General features: G+C 45.9%; 2 protein-coding genes across 5 annotated transcripts in view; one reads left to right on the forward strand and one right to left on the reverse strand.

The window, feature by feature from the left end:
- Positions 1-1,143: 1,143 nt before the first annotated feature.
- Positions 1,144-19,630, reverse strand: AURKA (aurora kinase A). Of its 2 annotated transcripts, none has more exons than XM_059407276.1 (9): positions 19,536-19,630; positions 15,160-15,206; positions 12,233-12,512; positions 10,900-10,954; positions 9,608-9,799; positions 8,591-8,729; positions 4,594-4,742; positions 2,180-2,354; positions 1,144-2,052 (listed from the first exon to the last, which is right to left on the reverse strand). In XM_059407276.1, exons 2-9 carry the CDS (start codon positions 15,199-15,201, stop codon positions 1,867-1,869), a joined length of 1,218 nt encoding a protein of 405 aa, XP_059263259.1. In that variant the 5' UTR covers positions 15,202-15,206; positions 19,536-19,630; the 3' UTR covers positions 1,144-1,866. The 2 variants fall into 2 exon arrangements, with proteins under 2 accessions (XP_059263259.1, XP_059263260.1); XM_059407277.1 differs by having other exon boundaries at positions 19,527-19,619.
- Positions 19,631-19,810: 180 nt separating this feature from the next.
- CSTF1 (cleavage stimulation factor subunit 1) overlaps positions 19,811-22,559 on the forward strand; it is an 11,327-nt gene continuing 8,578 nt past the window's right edge. Inside the window, exon 1 of one of the 3 annotated variants that reach the window (XM_059407274.1) lies at positions 19,811-19,948. The gene's annotated coding sequence lies outside the window, so the exon portion shown is untranslated. Of the gene's footprint in view, positions 19,949-20,019; positions 20,158-22,559 lie in introns of those variants that run through there. The other 2 variants (XM_059407272.1, XM_059407273.1) reach the window with 2 other exon arrangements.

A 22,559-nucleotide genomic window follows, 5' to 3' on the forward strand; every position in this document is an offset into this window, starting at 1 on the left:
ACAGGAGATCGGAAAGGGATACACCAGCTCCTTCCATGGCACCTGCTCATTTCCAGGTCAACAATGAACCGATAGTGAACAGAATTACCCGTGCAGCCTAGATGTATTTGCGTCCTTATTTTTAAAGTTTATTAAAAAAAAAAAAAAAAGTTTATATACGTGCCATAACTCCAAAGTAATAAATTTTAATAACTTGCCAGGTGTCCTTTGGGAGCCAGATAACAAGGGGAGCAAAGGAATCCTCTACCAGGGGCACTGCAGGGGCAGCAGGCTTGATCCCCCATGGCTGGAAATGAGGGGGTTCTATTAAGCAAACATTCCTTCAGAAAATTAAGACCCATGTTTGTAAAATCAGTTTGCAAAGAACTAGTCTACCCCACGTGTAAAGCTCTTTGCATCTTAAAGAAAACATGGTCAGAAGCAGGTATGGACATAGAAGTTGAAGACTTCCTCTGTCCTGACCACCTGCAGCTCTAGTGAACCCTGAAAGTTCCCAGGCCAGGCCAGCTGTACCCACGTCTGCAAACTACTGTGGACGCAACTGATTCCCCAGGGTGAGGAACCACCCAAGATTCCAGCTCCATGCACTGGACTGCGCTCCGGCACTGGAGGTCCAGAGCCTACAACAAAACTCACACTTCTGGCACACAGGACAGTTTCCAGGACAGAGAGAGGGTGCTGGCTTCATGCTCCTAACCACCCCCACAGCCTGACTCCTGGTTCCCCCTCCACCACCCAGTCTCACAGCCCCGTGCCTGCCCCCTGTGCTGCCATGTTGCCTACTGCTCCCTCCCTGGGCTGCGGGGACCTCTTGCCTTCCCTGCTTCCACCCTTTCAATCCTCCCTGTCCCTCAAGTCTGGCTCAGATGCCACTCCCTCCGGCTGCCTCTCCTACCTGATTACCCATCAGAATTCGTGGGTAATTATGATGGGTAATCAGGTAGGCTACCCTACTAAGTCATGTCCCCAGTTGTCAGAGGGGATATGCTCACAGGCCGGCCCAGCTCCAGAACTGCAGCCCTGGCAGCTCCACGGAGGGGCCTTCCCACCCTCCCAGTGGGCCCATGCTCAGCCTGGCATTTTTCAAAGGGTAGAAGGAGCTGCCAAATGCATGATCATTTCAAAGTTAGACACAGGAGAACATGAAGTGTAATCATTTTATAGGTGACTTAATGTGCTTTACAAAAATTAAAACCTCAAAACCATGAAATAAGCCCTTTAACATTTAGAAACAGCTGAGACAGGTCTGCTCTAGCCAGCCCCAAGATGAGGGCAGAGCACACGTTTCTGTATCACAGTCTCAGGGGCGAGGAGAACTCCGCTAACCAGTCTTCACCGCTCGTGTCTGGCAGACGTGTTGGAACGGAGCACAGTCCTCAAGGGATGCCACGGAAATGAAGATAGAAGTCGACACAAAAATCTTTATTTTAACATTAAAAGAAAGAATCACATGTTCATCCTGACGGCTTTCCCAGGCTTGGCCACCCAATAAGTTACACGCACACGAAGGGACTCAGAAGGTTATTGCACGCCTGTGTCACTGACGGAGTCACGGTGATGTGGCCACTCTCCCCGCAGTCAGGCCCCGAGCCGGTCCCCTCTCCACAAGGAGGCCTTGCTCCAGCCAGGCTGTGGGGAGGGGCTCCAGGTGAACCTCGCTTCCGGGTTGTGAAACTAGTGACATTGTCACAATTCCTGTGGCTCCTTTCACTCCAGAACAGTGTTCACTGGAGTGGACTCTTGGGTGGGGAGACTGAGGCAGCGCCTGCTCAGTAGGCCCTTGTCAGCAGTGCCCTTGGGCACAGGGAGGCCTTGCTGACACCAGGTGGCAGCCCTGCCTCTCAGATTCCTCCCCGTGCACCATTCTTAAGATTGTTTGCTAGTTGATTCTTTGCTTTTTTGGCTACTTGATGGTTTTGATGAATTCGCTATGATCCAGGGATGTTCTAGTACTTCTTTGAGAGTCGGCCTTTGGCTGGGATTATGTTTCAACAGTCTTGAAATGAGGTCCCTGGCTCCTTCCGGCACAAAGTCAGGGAATGTGAATTCAACCTGGAGTACAACAAGTTGACAATCACAAAACGCGGCTTAGACCAGTGCGGCTCGCCGGCTCACAGGCACAGTTAAGGCTGATAAGAATTCTACCACAAGCAATGGATCATTTCTCATTAGGTCTTACCCGTGATATTCTTTTGTAGGTCTCTTGGTACGTGCTTGCCTCAAAAGGCGGCTTCCCAATGAGAAATTCATAGCAAAGAACCCCAAGGCTCCAGAGATCTACCTTCTCGTCATGCATTCGGCCTTCAATCATCTCTGGGGGCAAGTAATCCAGGGTGCCACAGAGGGTGGTTCTCCTAAAAACAGAGGCAGGCTCAGCTCGGTATGCTCCTGTTCCTATCAGCACAAGAGGGGCTAAACGCCATTCACAACGACACAAACATTGAGTGTGCGCTCCTCCTAGGCCACATCTTGCACTACGAGGCACGTAAATCCCCGGTTTGAGGGGTGCCTGGATGGCTCAGTCAGTTGAGTGTCCAACTCTTGATTACAATGACTCAGATCACGATCTCAGGGTCGTGAGATCAAGCCCCACATCGGGCTCCGCGCTTAGTGGGAGTTTGCTTGAGATTCTTTCTCTCCCTCTCCCTCTGCTCCTCCCTGCCCTGCTGGCTCCCATGTGTGCACACGCTCTAAAATAAATGAGTCTTTAAAAAAAATAAATCCCCTATTTTAGATAGAAAACAGATGGAGAGATATGCAACATCACACAGCTAGCAACCAAGTCTCACCCCAAAGGTGTCCAACTCCAGAACCTTCTTAAATGATCTAAAAAATGAGAAACTTCAAGAATCCCTACTATATAAAAGCAACCGTCAGAATTCTCTGTGAATACAGTTTAGAGTTCCAGATTTGTTTTTACATTACAGATAGGCTAGGCAGCTCAACAGCCAGGAGGCATGAGTGACGAGAAACTACAAACTGTGCCACTGAGGAAGCACCAGCTTTTGGCCTCTGATACATGCTGCCTCTACCAAAGAGACACTTCAGTTTGGGGGTGACCTATGAGGTATTCTTGCCAAAAACACTGTGTAGGCCTTTTGACCGACTTCCAATTCTCAGCAATTACAGAGGATGAAGGACCAAGTAACACCATTTTAGGTGAGAAAAGTCCATTTTAAATTGTGGGGCAACTGGTGCAAACTTAGACCAAAGAAACATAATCAAATATAACACCCGGATGGACCTTGGCTGATGCCGACTTAAAAGAACAGCTCTAAAATTTTGCGGCCAACGAGGGAAATTGAATCATGGGCTGAACAGATACTAACAAGGCAGTTAATTTTCTTGGGAGTCACAATGGTTGTGGTTAGAAGGACAACGTCCTGATTTCTAGGAGATACATACTCAAGTGCTCAGAGAAGGAAGCATGAGGTGTGCAACTTATTTTTGAAGGTTCACCAGAAAAACAGACCCCGCCAAATATAGCAAGTGGGCTGTGCGGCCATACGTATGGCAAAATGTGGCCACCTGCTGAGGGCAGGCGCGGGATGGACAGTGAGCAGCCGACCACCAGCTCGGCGTTTCTGTATGTTTGAGTTTTTAACAACGAAGCCTGGAAGTAAGCGGAGGGTGGCACACATTGAACTAGGCGCAAACACCATGTAGGTTTCATTGTTTCCTAGCAGTTATTCTTTGCCGTTGCCTCTTCTAGGGGGTCATGCTGAGGCTGGTCACCAAGCCTGTCACCCCAAGAGCACACAAGAGCGCACTGAGCTCAGTGGTGACCCGCGGCCTGGAATGAAGGCGCTGTGTCTCCAGACCTCTATCCCCGCAGCACCACGGAGATGGCGGAAATGGCCCGAGTCGGAGGGTCTCAAGCACCACCACACCCGGGAGCTCTCATGGTTGCTCATGTCGGGGAAGGTGGGGCGAGGTGAGCATCTACATGCATGTTGTGTTTCTAATGTTCTACCTCACAAGGCCTCAAAAGCTTAATCAAACCCAAATTAAACTAAAACAGTGTTTTAGCTCTTGTTTGCAAAGGTAAGATTTAAATTGTTTCATTAGATTTCTCACTCTGTTAAGAGGGGACACGAAAGGACTCTGCTGTTGACAAAGGCAAACCACAGAGAATCCTCACCACCACCCTGAAAGTTCTATCCAAACCAATTTGGTTTTGGAAATTCCCCCAGAGAACTGTGCTCTCAGTTCTAGCTGTGTATGTGCTGCTGCCCCCAGAACTGGTCTGTCCAGGAAGCAGCAGAGTCTCCCCTTCCCACCGCTACAGTCATCACCCCCTACACACATCCTGCACTTCTGTGGTCATGTACTCCTCACACAGGCCCCCTTCATTAGCTTCTAAAGACATTCAACATCTTTAACCCAGGCTTAGGACACATTAAACAGCCTCAAAATAGTTGCAGAATTCTCAAAGACACTTCTATTGGGCCCAAGTTACTTCAAAGCATGTGCAGTCAGTTACCTGCCCCGAATGCACATATCTATGCTCAAGTGTTTTTCTATTTAGCTCCTGAAAGTCCCCAGGGCTTTTGCTAACTAAAGTAAGTAAGTTCCACCTGTAAAGGTACGTACCTGGAGGATGGGGCGTGTACCGACCACCCAAAGTCTGCGATCTTAAGCTCTCCAGCCGATCCAAGGAGTAGGTTCTCTGGCTTAATGTCTCTATGAATGACTCTCTTTGAGTGACAGTAAGACAGGGCATCTGCCAACTCTGTGATATACTATTTTAAAAATAAAAAAGTATGGAAAGTCTGTATCTTACATTTTATGTGACACAATTTTAGACATCTCTTCTGAAAGGAAGCCCAACATAGATTTAACAGATTTTGTAAATTCTGAGGCAAAAGCTAGAAACAATTGATGACTTTTTTTTTTTTTAAAGATTTTTATTTATTTGAGATCACAAGTAGTCAGAGAGGCATGCAGAGAGAGAGGAGGAAGCAGGCTCCCCGATAAGCAGAGAGCCCGACGTGGGGCTTGATCCCAGGTCCCTGAGATCCTGATCTGAGCTGAAGGCAGAGATTTTAATCCACTGAGCCACCCAGGCACCCCAACAATTGATGACTCTTAAATAAAAAAAATTTTTTCAAACCAAATTAGTGTTTAGCATAAAACACTAGTTATCCTATACTAAGTTATTTATTTGCTAATACAGCAGACAGGATACTGAAGGAAGAGGGAAAAACTGATAAGCTAGAATTCATCACCACATGGCAATTTATGGCCTAATAACAATGAATTATGATAATACTGAGAAACTGGCACAAACCAGGGAGTCAGACATGTAAACAATTAAAAAAAATTTTTTTTTTAAACTTGACAAGTAGTCAATTCCCATTTTAAAACCAAGATCAGGGGCAGACTGGGTGGCTCAGTTGGTTAAGCATCGGCCTTCAGCTTGGGTTGTGATCTTGGGGTCCTGGGATGGAGTCCCTTATGGTATCCCTGCTAAGAGGGGAGCCTGCTTCTCCCTCTGCCACTCCCCCTGCTTGTGCTCTCTTACCTTTTTTTTTTTTTTTTTTTTTTTTAATTTATCTCGTCAGAGAGAGAGAGAGAGAGAGCGAGCACAGGCAGACAGAGTGGCAGGCAGAGTCAGAGGGAGAAGCAGGCTCCTCCAGGAGCAAGGAGCCCGATGTGGGACTCGATCCCAGGACGCTGGGATCATGACCTGATCTGAAGGCAGCTGCTTAACCAACTGAGCCACCCAGGTGTCCCTGTGGTCTCTTACTTTTATGCTCTCTCTCAAATAAGTAAATAAAATCTTTTTTAAAAAAAAAAAAAAAAAAAAAAGCTAGTGTTAGAGCGCTCCAGCATCTACCTCCCTTATCAGACTGTGACTATGTGTAAAAGTCCCTAATATTTCTCTACAGTTAGTTCTATTTGAATTAATCAGAAAAGGGAAACAGGAGTGTATAAATAAATATTCATTCTAACTACTAGGCAATCTAGAAAGAACCAAGCTGGGCACCTGGGTGGCTCAGTCATTAAGTGTCTGCCTTTGGCTCAGGTCATGATCTTAGGGTTCTGGGAAAGAGCCCCACATCAGGCTCCCTGCTCAGCAGAGAGCCTGCTTCTCCCTCTCCCACTCTCTCAGCATGTATTCCCTCTCTCAAGGTCTCTCTGTCAAATAAATCATCTTAAGAAAGAATGAACGAACGAACCAACCAAGTTTCCTTTCCAATAACTATGTGCTTATATCAACATAAACTCCATCTGGATTAAACAAAAGGTAGTAGTAGTGTAAGTATTAACTGCCAATTAAATAAGACAAGTAATTAGGTTAGCTAATATTTGAAAAGTAAAATGAATCTATTTCTACTTAGCTAAAAAGCAAATGCTTAAGTTTAAAATGACTTTTTTTAAGATTTTATTTATTTATTTGTCAGAGAGGGAGAGAAAGAGCACTAGCAGGGGGCACAGCAGGCAGAGGGAGAAGCAGGCTTCCCGCTGAGCAAGGAGCCTGACATGGGACTCGAACCCAGTACCCTGGGATCATGACCGAAGCAGAAGGCAGACGCTTAACCAACTCAGCCACCCAGATGTCCCTTGAGTTTAAAATGTCTTATTGCTGAGACAAGACCAAAGGGTCATTCACCAATAAAGCTATGATTTCAAAAGTATAACCACCTGAAAGTAATGCCATTTAAACCAGTGCCAAAAAGCAACTGAGTGTCCATACTACCCAGAACAATCAGCTGTCAGTTCAACAAAGAACTGCCCAGACTCTCTATTTCTTCAAACAAGTAATTTCACTCAAATAAAGCAGTGCAATCCACAGGGGAAAAAATAAAATCCCAAAACAAAAACCTGCTTATGTTGGACTTTAAGATTAGATCCAGGTAAGAGAATGAAAAGACAGGCCATAGGCAGGGAGAGAAGCTTTAAACACATGTGATAAAGGACTTGTCTCCAAAATATACAAGAACTCTTAAAACTCAAGACGACCAAAAACCCAATTGAAAATGGGCAAAAAATCGGACAGAGACCTCAAAGATGATATACAGATGGCACATAAGCACATGAAAAGATGCTCATCTTCAGTCAGTAGAGAACTGCAAATTAAAATGAGGTCCCATGCACACCGATGAGAATGACTGCGATCCAGAACACTGACAACACCAGTCACTAGTGGAGGAGGAGGAACAGGAAAACATGCATGGGGGGGGGACGCAAAGATGGTCTGCCTTCAGTTTAACAGTTTTTTTGGTTTTTTGTTTTTACAAAGCTACACATGATCTTACTCACAAGCCAGTTTTCCAATCTGTTGAAAACTTACGTCCCACAAAAACACGCATGCAGATGCTCAGTGCGGCTTTATTCATGATCACCAGTGACTGGAAGTGACCAAGATAACCTTCAACATGAACCAAACTACATCGTGCTGCAGAGTTATTCGGCAATAACAAGTGAGCTCCCGTGACCGCGCCCTATGCCCACTGAAGGACACAGGTGACCCTGTGTCCCCCCTGCCCCGCCCCGGGCTAACTGGCTCATCATTCTGATACCACCACCCATATACATAGGAACTGAATAATTAAATGGTTGGTGGCTGGTAGGATCTAGATTTTTCAAGGTTGGAATGGGAGGCTACAGATAAATAAGGGGAAGAGGGTAGAATGAGCCACATGGCACCGGACTCATGTTTTGCTTAATGTAGATACAAATGGATAAAAATACAGATATGTGAATACATACAGATTCATATACACATATATGTCCCTGTTCTGTCTGCTGAGGGCCTAGACAGAAGGACACTCCAGTAGCAATGAGCAGATCTAGCTTCCAGATCTTAGTTTCTAATAACATTTTTCGATAAAAGGAACAATGTTGGGGGTAAGACAAAAAAAACCTAAAACAGGGACCATGTGAAAGGGATGCCAAAGGCCAAAGCTCGAACAATTTGACCAGCAAAATCAAAGAGTATGAGATTATAACTCGAAGTTTAAAATAGCCATGAGTCCACATTAACAAATGACGGAGTAAATGAGGACAGACCAATCTAAGGCACAAGAACCCCACATGATGTACGCGACAGACGTGGGGTGAGATCAAGCCACGTTCCTTCTTCAGTGTCGGTGGGACAGAGCACGGCACAGCATGGAAAGACAGAAAGAGTAACTTGCCGGCAGAGAAATCTAATGAGTGTGACACCTCAGCCAGGTCACCAAAGCCAAGAGGCCCAGCCATAAGCCAGGTTTCTAGTAGGGACCACACTAATGGACAATGAACAAGAGAAAAGAAGTCTGCACTATCTCCACATTCTTGAAATTCAAAACTATTCTAAAATAAATTATTTTTTAAAAAGAGGGCAACTATTCATATATACGTTTCCACAAAAAGCAGCTGTAGACACAAACCAGCCCCAGTATTTCACCTGGTACCCGAGTTTACCCACACTTAGGGTACAACTACGGTACTCTCATTCCTTCACTCAAACACCTGATCCCATTAGGCTCCCCTAAGCCGCTGGACACACGTAGCACATACGTAGCTACATACACACGTAGCTACATACGTAGCACAGGAACAGAGGAAACAGAATTAGTCGGGACAATAAATGAAAACTTACAGTAGCAGTTCTCTGCTCATCAAACTTCGACAGTTTCTGAAGTTCTCTGTAGACAGCTCCGAGAGGTGCATATTCTAGAATTAGGTAAACTCTGGTGGCATCATGGAAATAGCCATACAGTCTGAGGATGTTTGGATGCCTGCAACAAAGGATGAATGCTCTAACGCCTGGTTCTGGAAAAGATCCAAAAATCTGTACTAACTACTAACCAACCCCCTCATGTAAAACTAATGAAAATTGGTCCTGGACACAGATTCCTCCCCTGACACATACCCCCCACCTGATTTGAGAATCGGGGAAAAAAAAACAAATACATCTGCAGTCAGTGACAAACATTACAAGGTATTAATGGACCTTGGGTTTAGTTAAGATGATTTCCTTCCTTCAGACCATCTTTATTCTTTGGAGGAAAAACTCAGCTAAATGTTAATTCTTTGCACATTAGAGAAAGAGAGACATGGTATTCCCACAGCATTTTGATCCCCAAACCCTAGAAGACACAACTTCAAAGTCATGTTCAGCTGAGGACTTGGGCAGCTGAGAACACGGCCCAGGACCACAGCCTTCAGCTCCCGCCAGTGGCTGCCAGGGAAAGATACAGGCATGATGCGGGCAGATTTGTCAGTATTAACGACTGATTCAAGTCTGCAAAAAATAGTGAAAGCAAAAAAAAAAAAAGAGAAGAAAAAGACCCACTGGCCAAAGTCAGCCTGCAGAGGCTGCCAGTCTGCAACCTCTGCTTAGAGCTCAGAAGTTCTCACTCCCCTTCATTACGCATGTGCGCACACACACACACATGTACACATGGCTACACATGTACATAATTCATTAACAAAGCATAAACGTAAATAAAACGTAAATAAAAGGGATTTTTAAGGACCACACTTGTCTAGATAAATTCTTAAAAAATGACGAATTAAATCACGCTCTGCAGTCCTACGGAGCAGGCTGCCATCACTAACTCTCAGTGCCTAAGTTCTGCACCACACGCTTTGGAACATCAATCTGGAAACTCACCTGAGGTGGGACTGTATTTCTACTTCTCTTCTCAGCTGATGCTCAACTCCTGCTTTCTCCAGTTGAGCCTTAAATAATACTTTAAGAGCCAGGATAAACTTGCTTTGTTTTTCCCTCGCCAAGTAAACATTACCAAACTTTCCTTTCCCCAGGGGACGGCCGATTTCAAAATCTTCCAAAGCCCATTGCCTTCTAGGAAAAAAATGTGAACATTTTAAAATATGAAGAAAACAAATCTTTTCTAACAATGTATTAAGGAGTTCTAGATATACCTATCAATAATTTTATATTTGAAGTCATACTTAATATGTACCTTGGCAAGAACCAATCCAAGAACCACTCTGTGTGAGTCTCCACCAACTTGAAACCCCCACTCCCTCACTTGCCAATGATTGTATGAGTCTGTGACAAGGAACAATCTGGACTTTTAGAGCTAAAGCACTAATGCAAAGTGTCCCAAGGCACTACTACACTCTGAATTACAGACCCATTACCACCAGCACTGAAGATCACAGGAAAGGTTTGGTAAGTAACTGGAGGAAGTCTTCAGATGTGTCTGTGGGTCTCTCAAAGACTAAACACAGCCTCCTCTTCTATTCCAGAGAAGCTAAGCTCTCTGGGGTGGAGAATCTGGGGTGGATGAATCAAAGGGGTTGGATCCTACAGGGCGGTGAGGTGAGAACCCCTGGATTTAGATTCTCGGAAAGCTGCTATCATAGGCAGCTAAAGCACAAAAGCCTGTGGGTTCATTCTTGGCTCCTCCTCCTCCATTCTAGAAATTACATTCTACATTGTAGAGTCTAAACAGTTCAGAAATTGAGAGCAGACTTTTGCAAAATATCTGGGGATGATATTATAAAGAATAATTCAATTGATACTGTCACAATTATTCAGAGTCACATATACATGTGTCATAGTTTTGCAACATGACTGCCTTTTGTTTAACAAACTTGCTCTTCTGTATAAGAATAGAAATATAAAACATACCTAAACTATCTGTAGTGGTTACTTCTGAGGGTAGAGAGAAACTTATTTTACACATTTCTGTAACAAATTCATACAGGTTCTTTTCTAAATTTGGAAAGCAGTAAGAAAAGCTAAGCTTGAGTCCCTAATAAACATCATTAAAATTCCTTTTTTTTTTTTTTTTTGCAAGTTTAGAATTTGGAAACATTTTTATTTTCTGAGTGAAAATATAAAGACCTTTTTAAACATGTTCCCATAATTAAACTTACAATGGTGTATTCTACTAAAATGATAGCACAGAACTTTGTAAGTAAGATAAAGCTTACTTTTTTGATTCTTCACTTTTCTGTTTTGTTGCCAGTTCCTTTTCAGAATTACTTCCTATGTAGAATAAATTAAAAATCCTTTTTTAGAATAACTACAATTATTTTAGAATAGAATAACTGTAAGAATTAAAACCCCATGAACAGAAATGAAGAATGGTCACCAAAATATTAATGGTATGCCCAGAACGGTCAGTCTGGGCTATTTTTAGTTTTCTTTATAGAAAAAAGATTATCACACCATAACCTGACTTATACCAGGTGAAGTCTATCGATTTCTAGAGTAAAGATGAGCAGATACATATACAGCTAGGCCCTCTGATAATTTCAAGATTTAAGACTATGCAGATTTGGGGGCACCTGGGTGGCTCAGTGGGTTAAGCCTCTGCCTCAGTTTGGGTCATGATCTCAGGGTCCTGGGATCAAGCCCTGCATCGGGCTCTTGCTCGGCGGGGAGCCTGCTTCCCCCTCTCTCTCTTGCCTGCCTCTCTGCCTACTTGTGACCTCTCTCTCTCTCTCTGTGTCAAATAAATAAATAAATAAATAATCTTTTTAAAAAAGAAAACAAAAAAATCCATGCAGCCTGAAATTTCCTGCTAAGCCTTTAATGCTTTGGACATTCTTCACCTGGTGTCCAGCTGCACTTTAAAAACTCAGGCACTGAGTGCCCAGCATCCAAAGTCTGCCCCTCAAGGAGCACGCTAGCCAGAAGTCCACGTGCGAACAGTATGATGCAGACCCAAAACACGGTCCCATCTACAAAGCTGGTAAATGATCCCCGGGACTACCCTCCCTGCTGAACCCGGCTGAGGCCGCTGCAGGCTTTGACCGAACCCCCACCAGCCTGCCTCCTGTCAGCCACCCTGCAGTGCAGTGCTAGGACCTTCCCCGTCATTCCAGGCGTCCAGAGGAAGCCTCTTTCTGAAAGGCCAGCCCCTCCTCTGCTCAAAAACCTTTCAGCAATTTCCCCATTCGCAGGGGCTGACGCCCCACTCCGCGACACAGCCACAGAGCCTACCATGACCTCACCCGGCTGGGTAAGTCCATCCAAGTCCATCCACTTCCCTGACCGCCCTCCCCATGCCCAACCTCGGAACTCTTCAGTTCCTCAAGCACACAGGAGGGTAGGAAGCCGCTCTCTATCCTGGGCGTGGGGCTGGCGCACAGGAGACACTGCTCTCCAACCCGACATCAGATTCTCTTCCTGTCCGCGATAACGATGAAGTACATGGGAGGGCTCCAGACAGAAAATGCAACCTGTCCACTCACACCCCCTTTATTTAAGCAACTAAGATGAAGAGTAACTATCCAATAGAAGTCTTGAAAGCTGATTTACCAGGGGCTGATGATGATGGCTGCTCCTTCTTTTGAGTATTATTCTGTGGCCTAGAGACAGGACGAGGGACACTGGTTGCCTGCAATTGCTTCTGCTTCAGATTCTGAACCGGTTTATGGCTGGAGACGAGCTTTTGTGCTTGTGAAGGAATCCGCTGGGAGGAGTTTGAAGGACACAAGACCCGCTGGGCTTGGCCAGTATTTGCAGATAACGGATTTGGAGGAGGAATTTGCTGAGTCACCGGAACACGTTTTGGACCATCACCGAGTGCAATCGTGGTCTAAGTTAGGAGGGAAAAATTTCATGTCTTCATGAACAAAAGCTGAGTATTTTGACAATTTTGCAAAGTCTGTCTTCTAGTATAACAAAATATTGAAGGTCACTGATAATCCATGGAAGGGGAAAGCTACTTGCATCAGCACTCCCAGAGGATTTGGTTAATATACAGCTGAAAGGAGTATTAAGGGTGCCGCCCACCCACCCCAACACCCTACCCCTAAAACCACGCTCCTATAAATAACTCTTCATTTACTCAACTTCCATCTGAAGAGTGAGACATCAAACACTTATCAAGAATTCTCAATGACTCAGAAATTATTACTTACCAAAAAGCTACAACACAGAAACTTTATACCAAAAATCCCAATTCCATAAAATTTCTTTGGCGATACCATACAGATATTTAGAAAAAAAGACAAAGAAATATGTCAAAATATTCATCAGTGGTTAGGTTTCAGAAGACAGTCTGAAAGGCGCCTGGGTGGTTAAGCATCTGCCTTCAGCTCAGGTTACGATCTCAGGGTCCTGGGTTCGAGCCCCACCTCGGGCTCCCCACTCAGCAAGGCGCCTGCTTCTCCCTTTGCCTGCTGCTCCCCCACTACTTGTACGCTCTCTCTCTGTCAAATAAAATCTTTAAAGAAATAAAAGTCTGAGTTTTTGCATTTACCTGATTTTACACAAAATACTTAACTACTATTAATTATTTCCTAATGTTTCATCGTCCAAGTACTTACAAAATAGGTCTGAGCCAAAAGAGTTATGGCAAAGAGGAAATAAATGGGTTCTTCAAAAAGTTATGCCAAAATATACTATTTACATGCCTGTAAGTAGGGGATCACGAGCTTAAAATATCGTTAATTCTAAGACCTTCAACTAATCAAAGTAAACTTCAATGGAGGAAATTTCCTCACAAACGGGGGGAACAATGCTGGCAAGGGAAGCCTCAGAGCGCCTCATAAGAGATGGTTTCCAACTTCCAACTAAAAAGTCAGTTACTCCTGAAATTAGCAACCTCCACAACACAGCAGACATTCAGGCAGTGACAAACACTTCACACATAGCAGTTTTTTTTAAATGATCTTTATCAGGGGCGCCTGGGTGGCTCAGGTCATGATCCCAGAGTCCTGGGATCAGCCAGCATGGAGGGGGGCTGTCCCTGCTCAGCAGGGAGCCTGCTTCTCCCTTTTCCTCTGCCCCTCCCCCTATTGGTGTACATGTGCTCACTCACAGGCTCTCATATATATCTATATAAAACCTTTTAAAAAATAAAAAATAAAATGAGCTTTATCATAGGAATTGAGAATTAAATATAAGGACTCAAGTTAGCCTTTTTCTGATTGGTTATTTTAGACTTCCAGCCAGTAAAAAAAAAAAAAAAAAAAAAAAAAAAGGTTACGTATCCATTTATTTGAAAATGAAAACTTCTCATACCTGTCAGAATGGCTAAAATCAAAAACACAAGAAACAAGTGCTGGCGAAGATGTGGTGGAAAAGGAACATTCGTGCACTGTTGGTGGGAATGCAAACTGGGGCAGCCACTGTGGAAAACAGTATGGAGGTTCCTCCAAAAGTGAAAAATAGGGGCATGTGGGTCGCTCAGTAGGTTGGACATCCAACTCCTGGCTCCTGCTCCAGTAATCTCAGGAGGTCCAGATACTGAGCCCCAGGTCGGGCTCGGCACTGAGTGTGGAACCTGCCGAAGATTCTCTCTCTCCCTCTTCTCCCACCACCTCCCACACCCTGCTCATGCATGCTCACTCAAAAAAAGAAAACCACCACCAACAAAAAAAACACAAAACACCACACACAAACACACGCGCACGCACACACACACACACACACACACACACAAAAATAAAATTAAAGAAGAGAAAAACTTCTACAAACAAGAAACTACCCCCCACCAACACTTTTATTTTTTTTATGCTGACTTCCTAGAAGGAATAAAATCTGGGGATTGTTTACATTAAAGATGTTTCTATAAAGACTCATTCACCCAGCTGCTCCACAAATACTCACTAAAGCCCGGGGTCTTTCCTAGGTGAAGCCTTCCTGGGTTCCAACATAGCCCAATGTGTACTGAGCACCCCTTGGCAGAACTACTCAGGTCTGTTCATTTACACATATTTTGGGAAGGCGTGTACTGGCTCACATAACTCCCCAAAAGGGCTAAGTTCCTCAGTGTGAAAGACCATGTGCTTTTCACCATGTAATCATCTCTGCATCTGACACAGCATCTGGCTTAAAGTGGGCACCCAGGAAATGTTCACTACAACGCAGCCTGACGGCCTCTGAGCTTACCATTCCCCGAATGCTGCCCAGAACAAACTAGGGCAAAGCAATTTCATTTCTGGCAAGCAAGGAAGCACAGGCAGGTATTGTGCACCTGTTGTGTACAGTGTTATCCTCCACATAATGCAGGGATACAGATACTTAAACAGCTAGCTAGAAGACAAAGCAGAACAAAATAAAAGCTACAGTGACAATCCACAAAAAAGTATTGAATGCCAAGAAAAGGGACTGACATCCAGTAATGGAGTAGAGAGTTCTAAAGTTACAATCCAAAGTAAAAGTAAAAGGAATTCCAGATATAAAACCAACCTCTTGGGTTTTATAAATTGATCGAGATTACAGATTATTCAATTTACCTTCAGAGGCCCCGCAATGCAATTCTCTTTAGATCTGTCCATGATGCCTGAAAAGAAAAAGAACCACCTTTAATTTATACAAATCCTCATGCTTCCAAATGCTGTTATGCTAGATCAGGGTTATAGTTCCTGATGAAAAAAGCTTCCACAATACAGAATTTCATACTTTTTCTTTATCCAAATGAAGCTAGCAAGGAAGCCTTGTTTTCTTGAGTGACATAAAGGGACAATTGTGAGGCCTCCAGCCTGCACCGCCTCCCCTCCCTGGGTCCTCCCGCTCCACCAGCTCGTCTCTAAAGGACTACATCCGTCAGTGAGGAGCCTCCTTCCAACCCTGCTGCCTTTTAAAAGCAGGTCCTTGGGGCACCTGGGTGGCACAATGGATTAGGCCTCTGCCTTCGGCTCAGGTCATGATCTCAGAGTCCTGGGATCGAGCCCCACATCGGGCTCTCTGCTCAGCAGGGAGCCTGCTTCCTCCTCTCTCTCTCTCTCTCTGCCTGCCTCTCTGCCTACTTGTGATCTCTGTCGGTCAAATAAATAAATAAAATCTTTTAAAAAGATAAAATAATAAAATAAAAACAGGTCCTCACAGAGCGCCTGGGTGGCTCAGTGGGTTAAGGCTCTGCCTTCGGCTCAGGTCATGATCTCAGGGTCTTGGAACTGAGCCCCGCATCAGGCTCTCTGCTCAGTGGGAAGACTGCTTCCCTCTCCCTCTCTGCCTGCCTCTCTGCCTGCTTGTGATCTCTCTGTCAAATAAATAAATATTTTTTAAAAAGGCAGATCCTCTCTTCCCCGTAACAGATTCCGGCGAGGACAACATCTTCGCCCTCACCCTTCAACACTAAAGCTCCAGAACGGTCATCCACACTCACCACATCCACCATTCCTCTCAGCCACTAGCCCTCCCCCATGATTCTGTCTGGCTCATGACTGACCTCTAGCGTCACCAAACTGGCGTCCCCCAGCAGCGTTTGACTGGGTGGCTCTTTTCCCACTCCCAACCTCTGCTAGCTTGCAGGGGGGTCCCCCACACCACCAGCTGCCCTACTGCAACCTCCTTCGCTCCATCAGCCTCTCTTCTGCCAACCTGAAAGTCTGGGGGTGACTCAGAATGAGTCCTTTGACCCCACTTCTCCATCCCCACCCTTCCTAGGGTCCCTCATCCAGCACCAGGGATCTAAACAATCTTTAAGATGATATGAATTTACATCTTCTACCCTAACCTCTCCTCCGACCGCCAGACTCCTACCTACCTGCTCAGTATTCCCCAAAAAGGCCTGTCAAACACCTCAATCCCAGCACATCAGGAAAGAACCTCCTCCTCCTTCTGGCTTTTCTTCCCCTCTGCTCTCAGGAGCAGCCTGAGCTCGGGCCCAGAGACACTTTCTTTTGCAGCTGTCCTCACTCCCTACAGGATCTCATCCAGTCTCCTGGCCCTCAAAGGGGCCAGGACCTCCAGACTTCCACCTCTAGCCCAGAACTCTCCCCTGAACTCCTACCACCTAGGAAACACCTTCACCTTTAATCGGAGATCCCTCAATTTTAAAATGTCTCAACTGAACTCCTGCTCCCTCCCTACCCCATCTCTCCCACCCTGTTCTTGCGGACGTCCCCATCTCAGTTCCCCATCTCAGTTCCTGGCAAGCCCAGCCTGCTGGTTGCTCAGTTCACGGTCTTTTACACGGTTCTCTCTCAAACCCCACATCTAATCCATCAGCATATCTTGTCGGCTCTACGTTGAAAAAAATCACTGCTCAGCACCTTTAATACGGTTCTCTCTCAAACCCCACATCTAATCCATCAGCATATCTTGTCGGCTCTACATTGAAAAAAAATCACTGCTCAGCACCTTTAATACTACCACCTGATCAAACCAATGCTCTCTCCCTCCAATTCTTTGCAACAAGCTCCCCGTGGTCACTCTGCTTCCACCCTTGCCCATTATAGTCCATGCACAACACTACTAAGTCAGCTATGTTGGTCAGTTCCTTGGTTTGGATGCCCCTCATGGACCCTCAATGCAAATTCAAAATCCTACTTGCATAGACAGGCGTAGAGTCTCATAGAGTATGGACCCAGACCACCATTTTTGCCTTATCTCCTCTTGTCTATTGCACACCAGCCACACAGGGCTTCTTTCTTTCCTCAAAGCAGTCCCCTGCCACAGGGCCTTTGTATTTCCTGTTCTCTCTACCCATTTGGCTCTTCCCTCAAATAGAAGTGTGGCTTGCTCCTTCATTACAGTCAAGTCTATGCTGAAATGTTGCCTTTCTGACCATCTTGCTTTTATTTTCTTCATAGCCCTTACTTAACATCTAACATAACATTGCTTGTACTTGTAAGCTCCATCATGAGAGTGAGAGCTTAGTCCCATTTTGTTTATGTTGCCTCCTCAGAACATGTCTGCACAGTTCCTATACCAGTGTTTGGGAAATGAGTTAATCCATTAAGAAAGCACATCAATAATGCATATAGTTTATAGCACTTACTAAGCCCATACTGTGAATCAGACACAGCAACCTATCAAGTAGGTAGAACATAAACTCCAAGAAAACAGAAACCTCTCTGTATTTTTCCTACCCAGGTGTTCTCTAATTCTATAATCCAATCAGAAAATGTCCCCCCGCCCACACTTTCACATCCATTTCACAAATAAGCAAATAACTCTGCCCTGAAGATGGACCCACAGCTACAGAGCAAGGAGTCTTTATATCAAACGGGTTAGGAGAAATGACAGAAAGGAAAAAGGAGTTACAAGCTTGTGTTACGCAAACATTAATTTCACATACGCACTTATGCTTTCTTCACTCTCCCGAACGATCACAAGCAGCAGACTAATGAGATCACACAGGCTTAAAGACATTCATTCAATAGTCTTCCACAAAAGCTAGATATTTGCCCCAACTGAATATCGTTTACCCTCTCAGGGAGATGAATAATAAAAAAAGAGAATGGAGTAAGATTCTGATCCACAGATTCTGGAGAGCCCCAGGAAAACTGTTTCTCAAATGATTCCAGTGCACAGCCAGGGTCACATGACCCAATGACCTTCACAAGATCCCTGCAACTCAAACCACATATCCTACTATTCTAAACAGGAAACTGTTAAAGATTGTACAGCACTGTACATTTCGACTTTTTCTTCACCAAACCTGCTAGTGTCTGCACAGACTCAGAGGAGAATGGGAACGAGTATGTGGCTGAGAAGCATTTAATTCAAAGAACAAGAAAGGGTAAGGAGAGAGGACGAACCCTTGAAAGTTTAGGGCAGTAGCTCCATCTACTCCTGGAGGGCATTTGTTTTTTTTTTTTTTTTTTTTAAAGATTTTATTTATTTATTTGACAGAGAGAAATCACAAGTAGATGGAGAGGCAGGCAGAGAGAGAGAGAGGGAAGCAGGCTCCCTGCTGAGCAGAGAGCCCGATGCGGGACTCGATCCCAGGACCCTGAGATCATGACCTGAGCTGAAGGCAGTGGCTTAACCCACTGAGCCACCCAGGCGCCCCCTGGAGGGCATTTGTTAGAAATGGAGACTTTGAGGCCCAACCACAGACCTAATAAATCAGATTCTGCATTTTAACATCCCCAGACGTCTAGTACGCCTTGGCCTTGATCACTGGTTGTCCACAAAACATCAGAATCACCTGGGAAACCTGACAAACTACAGACACCTGAGTCCTCTATGCCCAAGCTCTTGTGATTCATTAGCTGGGTCTACATTTTTCACAAGGACCCTTAGGAATCCCGTTAAACGCGGTCCAAGATCTGCAGTTTGAGAAGCACCGCCCCAAAGAAAGCCTCTTGGAGGAAGTTTTCATTTATTCACCCCTCCTCCATCCATTCATCCCCTTGAGGGTCCCGCCTGGCTATTCTACCCAACGGAGCCCCGGTAAGCCACACTACGGTTTTCTTTTGCAAGTTCTCGGGTCAGTTCCTCGTCTGGCGCCCCACCCCCGCTAGAACACAAACTACCGCAGAGCAAAAGCCCTCCTATTTTTTTCTTACCCAGGTGCTCACCGAATACGAGAAGCCCATCAGAAAGCACCCCCACCCCCAAGGCCCCCAACAACCCCATGCACCGCGGGTGTTTAGTAAACACCAAGCGGCATCTAACCGGGTGCCCCAGGACCCGGAAGGAGAGGAGACAGAGCTGGGAAAGCACGGGGTGGGGGGGGGGGCAGGGAGAGGGGCAGGGAGAGGAACAGGAGGGCTGAGGAGGACAGAGGAGCACCAAAGTGGCGACGGAGTCACCAAGGGAGGCCTCGCCTCCACTCTTCCCCGCGGGCCCCGCAGCCCCACCGCCTTCTTCCTTCCCACCCGTTCCGCCGCCCGCTGAACATCCACCCAGGCCCGCCGCCCTCGCCCACCCGTCTCACAGAGCTGTCCCGGGGTCTACGAACTCGTCGGCTCCTGCCTCCGACCCGAGGCAGCCGAGTGCTCCTTGGAGCTCAGCCGTTAAGATTCAAAGTCTTCATTTTAAATAAGAGTTAAACCCTCTGATCTGAAAGCTGATTGGCCTGGGCCAGAGAGGCGCTGCCTTTCGATTGGTTCACAGCCAACCCGACGGCTTGAGTCACATCCAAGGCGGTGACAGCGCGCAGGCGCACTTGCCCGGTAAGGCCCCGGAAGTGGTGGAGCCAACCGCCCGCCAGGCTTTGGCCGTTCTAGCGCCCGCGGTGCTCTCCGGGATCCGACATTTGTCCACGAAACAGCATCTCCCTGGTGTCAATCAACGTTGTCGCGCAAGAGGGAAAGTCCGAGGAGGTTAACGAACCACTCGAACGCGCCAGTAAGTAAGATGGCGAGAGGGGCAGGAGAGAGTGAGGCCGATCGATAGCGCAGCGCTCGGCGTTTCGCCCTTTGCGCGTGCGCAGGGAACGTGCGCTCAGAGCGATCGATTGGGCAGAATTCGCGCCTCCATTTTTCTGGGAGAGAGCGGGAGATCAAGAGAGCCGGACTAGAGGGTACTGGGGCCCTGGGATGCATGGAGAGCGGCTGGTGCGGTTCGCCGGGGTCTTTGTGGGACCACAGGAAAGATGAGCGGGGCGGGAAGGCCGGATAGTGAGAGGGTTGGCATGCGCCCTGAGTTGCCCGGCCGGGCCTGCACACCCCCTTCTGTTCCTCGAAGGCCTCGCTGCGTCCCTCACTCCGTCCTTAGTTCGCTTCTACCGCGGGATGGTAGCGGAGCCTCGTGAGGGGCCATGTGTGTCCCCGCCCTGGTCCCTCTTCCAGTTCCTGGTGTAGACAGTTCTTGCGGCTTGTGCTTCCCGTCCTCGGGCCTCGGCGTCCTCATCTGCAAATTGGGGGCGGTAATTGGGCACTCAGTAGCCCAGCGAGCGAACGTTCTGGGAGACTTGAGAAGCGGGCCTCGTCCTTTTCTTTCTTAATCTTTGTGTGCCCCGTGATGCTCCTGGCGTGAGGGCAGAGGCGGGAGAGATTTGTGGTTAAGTTCTGGGCGCTGCTGTGGGCTGTCCTGGCGGCCCCTTGACGCGTTACCCAGCCACATTTTATTTTCAGTTTCCTAACTTCTTTGTGCCGGTTTCATCATCTCTTTTGTGTCCAAGTGTTGTCTACACAAGCATAGATTTGTATACAGTTGTTTCTACGTGTGCTTAAATACTTCGATTTCATTCAGTGAGCTAACGCTTGTAAAGTGCCTAACACTGTGCCTGGCAAGTACTTAATAAATGTTAGCAGCTGTTATTAACACCGGTCAGTGCAGCCCAGTAAGGCCTGGAGCTCTGAGGTCAGATAGCCTGGGTGAGTTAACCTCTTTGCACCTCAGGTTGCCTATCTCTAAAACAGGATTAGGTGAGTATTAAGTGAGATAATGCATACAGGTTGCTTGCACGCTGTGTGTTATATACTACACTTATGTCTAATAGATTTTAAAGTTTTAAAATTATTAGATTTTTTAAAGATTTTTATTTATTTGAGAGCAAGAGAGGGAGCAGGAGGGGCAGAGAGAGGGGCAGAGGGAGAAGCAGGCTCCTCCACGAGCAGGGAGCCGGATTCCGGATTCGGGAATGGATCCCAGGACCCTGGGGATCATGACCTGAGCCAAGGCAGAAGCTTAATGGGCTAAGTCACCCAGGCGCCTCTGTCATTAAATTTTCAAGGAGCGCTACAAGTAGTCATCAGCAACAGAGTCTAGAGTTAAACCATCTGTATTTCAGTCCCGCTTTCTCCATGCACTCCAAGGTCGTGGGACCTTGGACAAGTTATTTTCCCTTCTGATCTGTATATAAGATTACAGGATCTCCTTTACAGAGTGGTGTTGAGGACTAAGTAAGAAAAAACATGCTAAATACTCAGTACCTGTTATTTATTCTTAGGATGAATAGCTTCAGTTATTCTCTAGAGGGAGTTAGAAAACATGGTTCCCCACCCCATTACTATAAGACACCCCCGTTCCAGAATCTTTCCCGGTAAAGTCCAGGCAGGGCTAGTGTTACTGCTCACTCCTTTCTGGTATTCCTCTCTCTCCCCTGTGCTCTTGCAGTTTCTTGTCTGCCTGCAACTTCTCTTCTTTATTAACAGCCCCAAATTCTTGTGGCCCTCTGATAGCTGTCCAGACATACATATACATACAGACATTGATTTTTGGAAGTCAAATTATGCACTCATGTTCACCATTTGTACTGACTTTTTTTGCATAGATCAGAAACCATCATCTGCAGTTTTCATTTTACTTTCTAAGGAAGACCTTAACCACTTCTGAACCAATCTTAGGGCACAATCCTTCAGATTTTTGCCCTTTTTATTCATGTTTTTATTGTTGTTTTAGCCATATCCTTTTTGCCAGTATTTTATTAAGCAATTCATCTTTGAATCTTTCCAAAGCATTCAATTTGATTTAGTTTTCATAGCATCGTGGCTTTTGTGCCCTTGTGTTTCTCTTTACTATGTAATTATATTATGTAATATAACAGATTTAGTTACCTTAAAATGTGTGGGGTTTTTTTTTTTTAAGATTTTATTTATTTATTTGACAGAAAGAGATCACAAGCAGGCAGAGAGGCAGGCAGAGAGAGAGGAGGAAGCAGGCTCCCTGCGGAGCAGAGAGCCCGATGTGGGGCTTGATCCCAGGACCCTGGGATCATGGCCTGAGCCAAAGGCAGAGGCTTTAACCCACTGAGCCAACAAGGCATTGGCCTCCTACCTTAAAATGTGTTTTAATGAACATAACTGGGAGGTGTCTGGGTGGCTCAGTCAGTTAAGCATCTGCCTTCGGCTCAGATCATGATCTCGGGGTCCTGGGATCAAGTCCTACATTGGCTCCCCACTCATCAGGGAGCCTGCTTCTCAGTCACACACTCTTTCTCTCTCTCTCTCTCTGTAAAATAAATAAATAAATAAATGATTTTTTTTTTTTTTTTTTTTTTTTTTTTTTTTTTTTT

Source organism: Mustela nigripes, chromosome 7 (assembly GCF_022355385.1).
Source record: "Mustela nigripes isolate SB6536 chromosome 7, MUSNIG.SB6536, whole genome shotgun sequence".
In the NCBI taxonomy this organism is placed as follows: Eukaryota; Metazoa; Chordata; class Mammalia; order Carnivora; family Mustelidae; genus Mustela; species Mustela nigripes.

Excerpts from the sequence above, each read along its gene's own strand:
- AURKA (XM_059407276.1), bottom strand. The coding sequence starts at position 15,201 with ATGGACAGATCTAAAGAGAATTGCATTGCGGGGCCTCTGAAG. Across the intron at positions 8,730-9,607 it reads GAAATACAGTCCCACCTCAG|GCATCCAAACATCCTCAGAC; the intron begins GTGAGTTTCCAG and ends CCTTTGTTGCAG. Across the intron at positions 2,355-4,593 it reads GTACACGCCCCATCCTCCAG|GAGAACCACCCTCTGTGGCA; the intron begins GTACGTACCTTT and ends CTCTGTTTTTAG.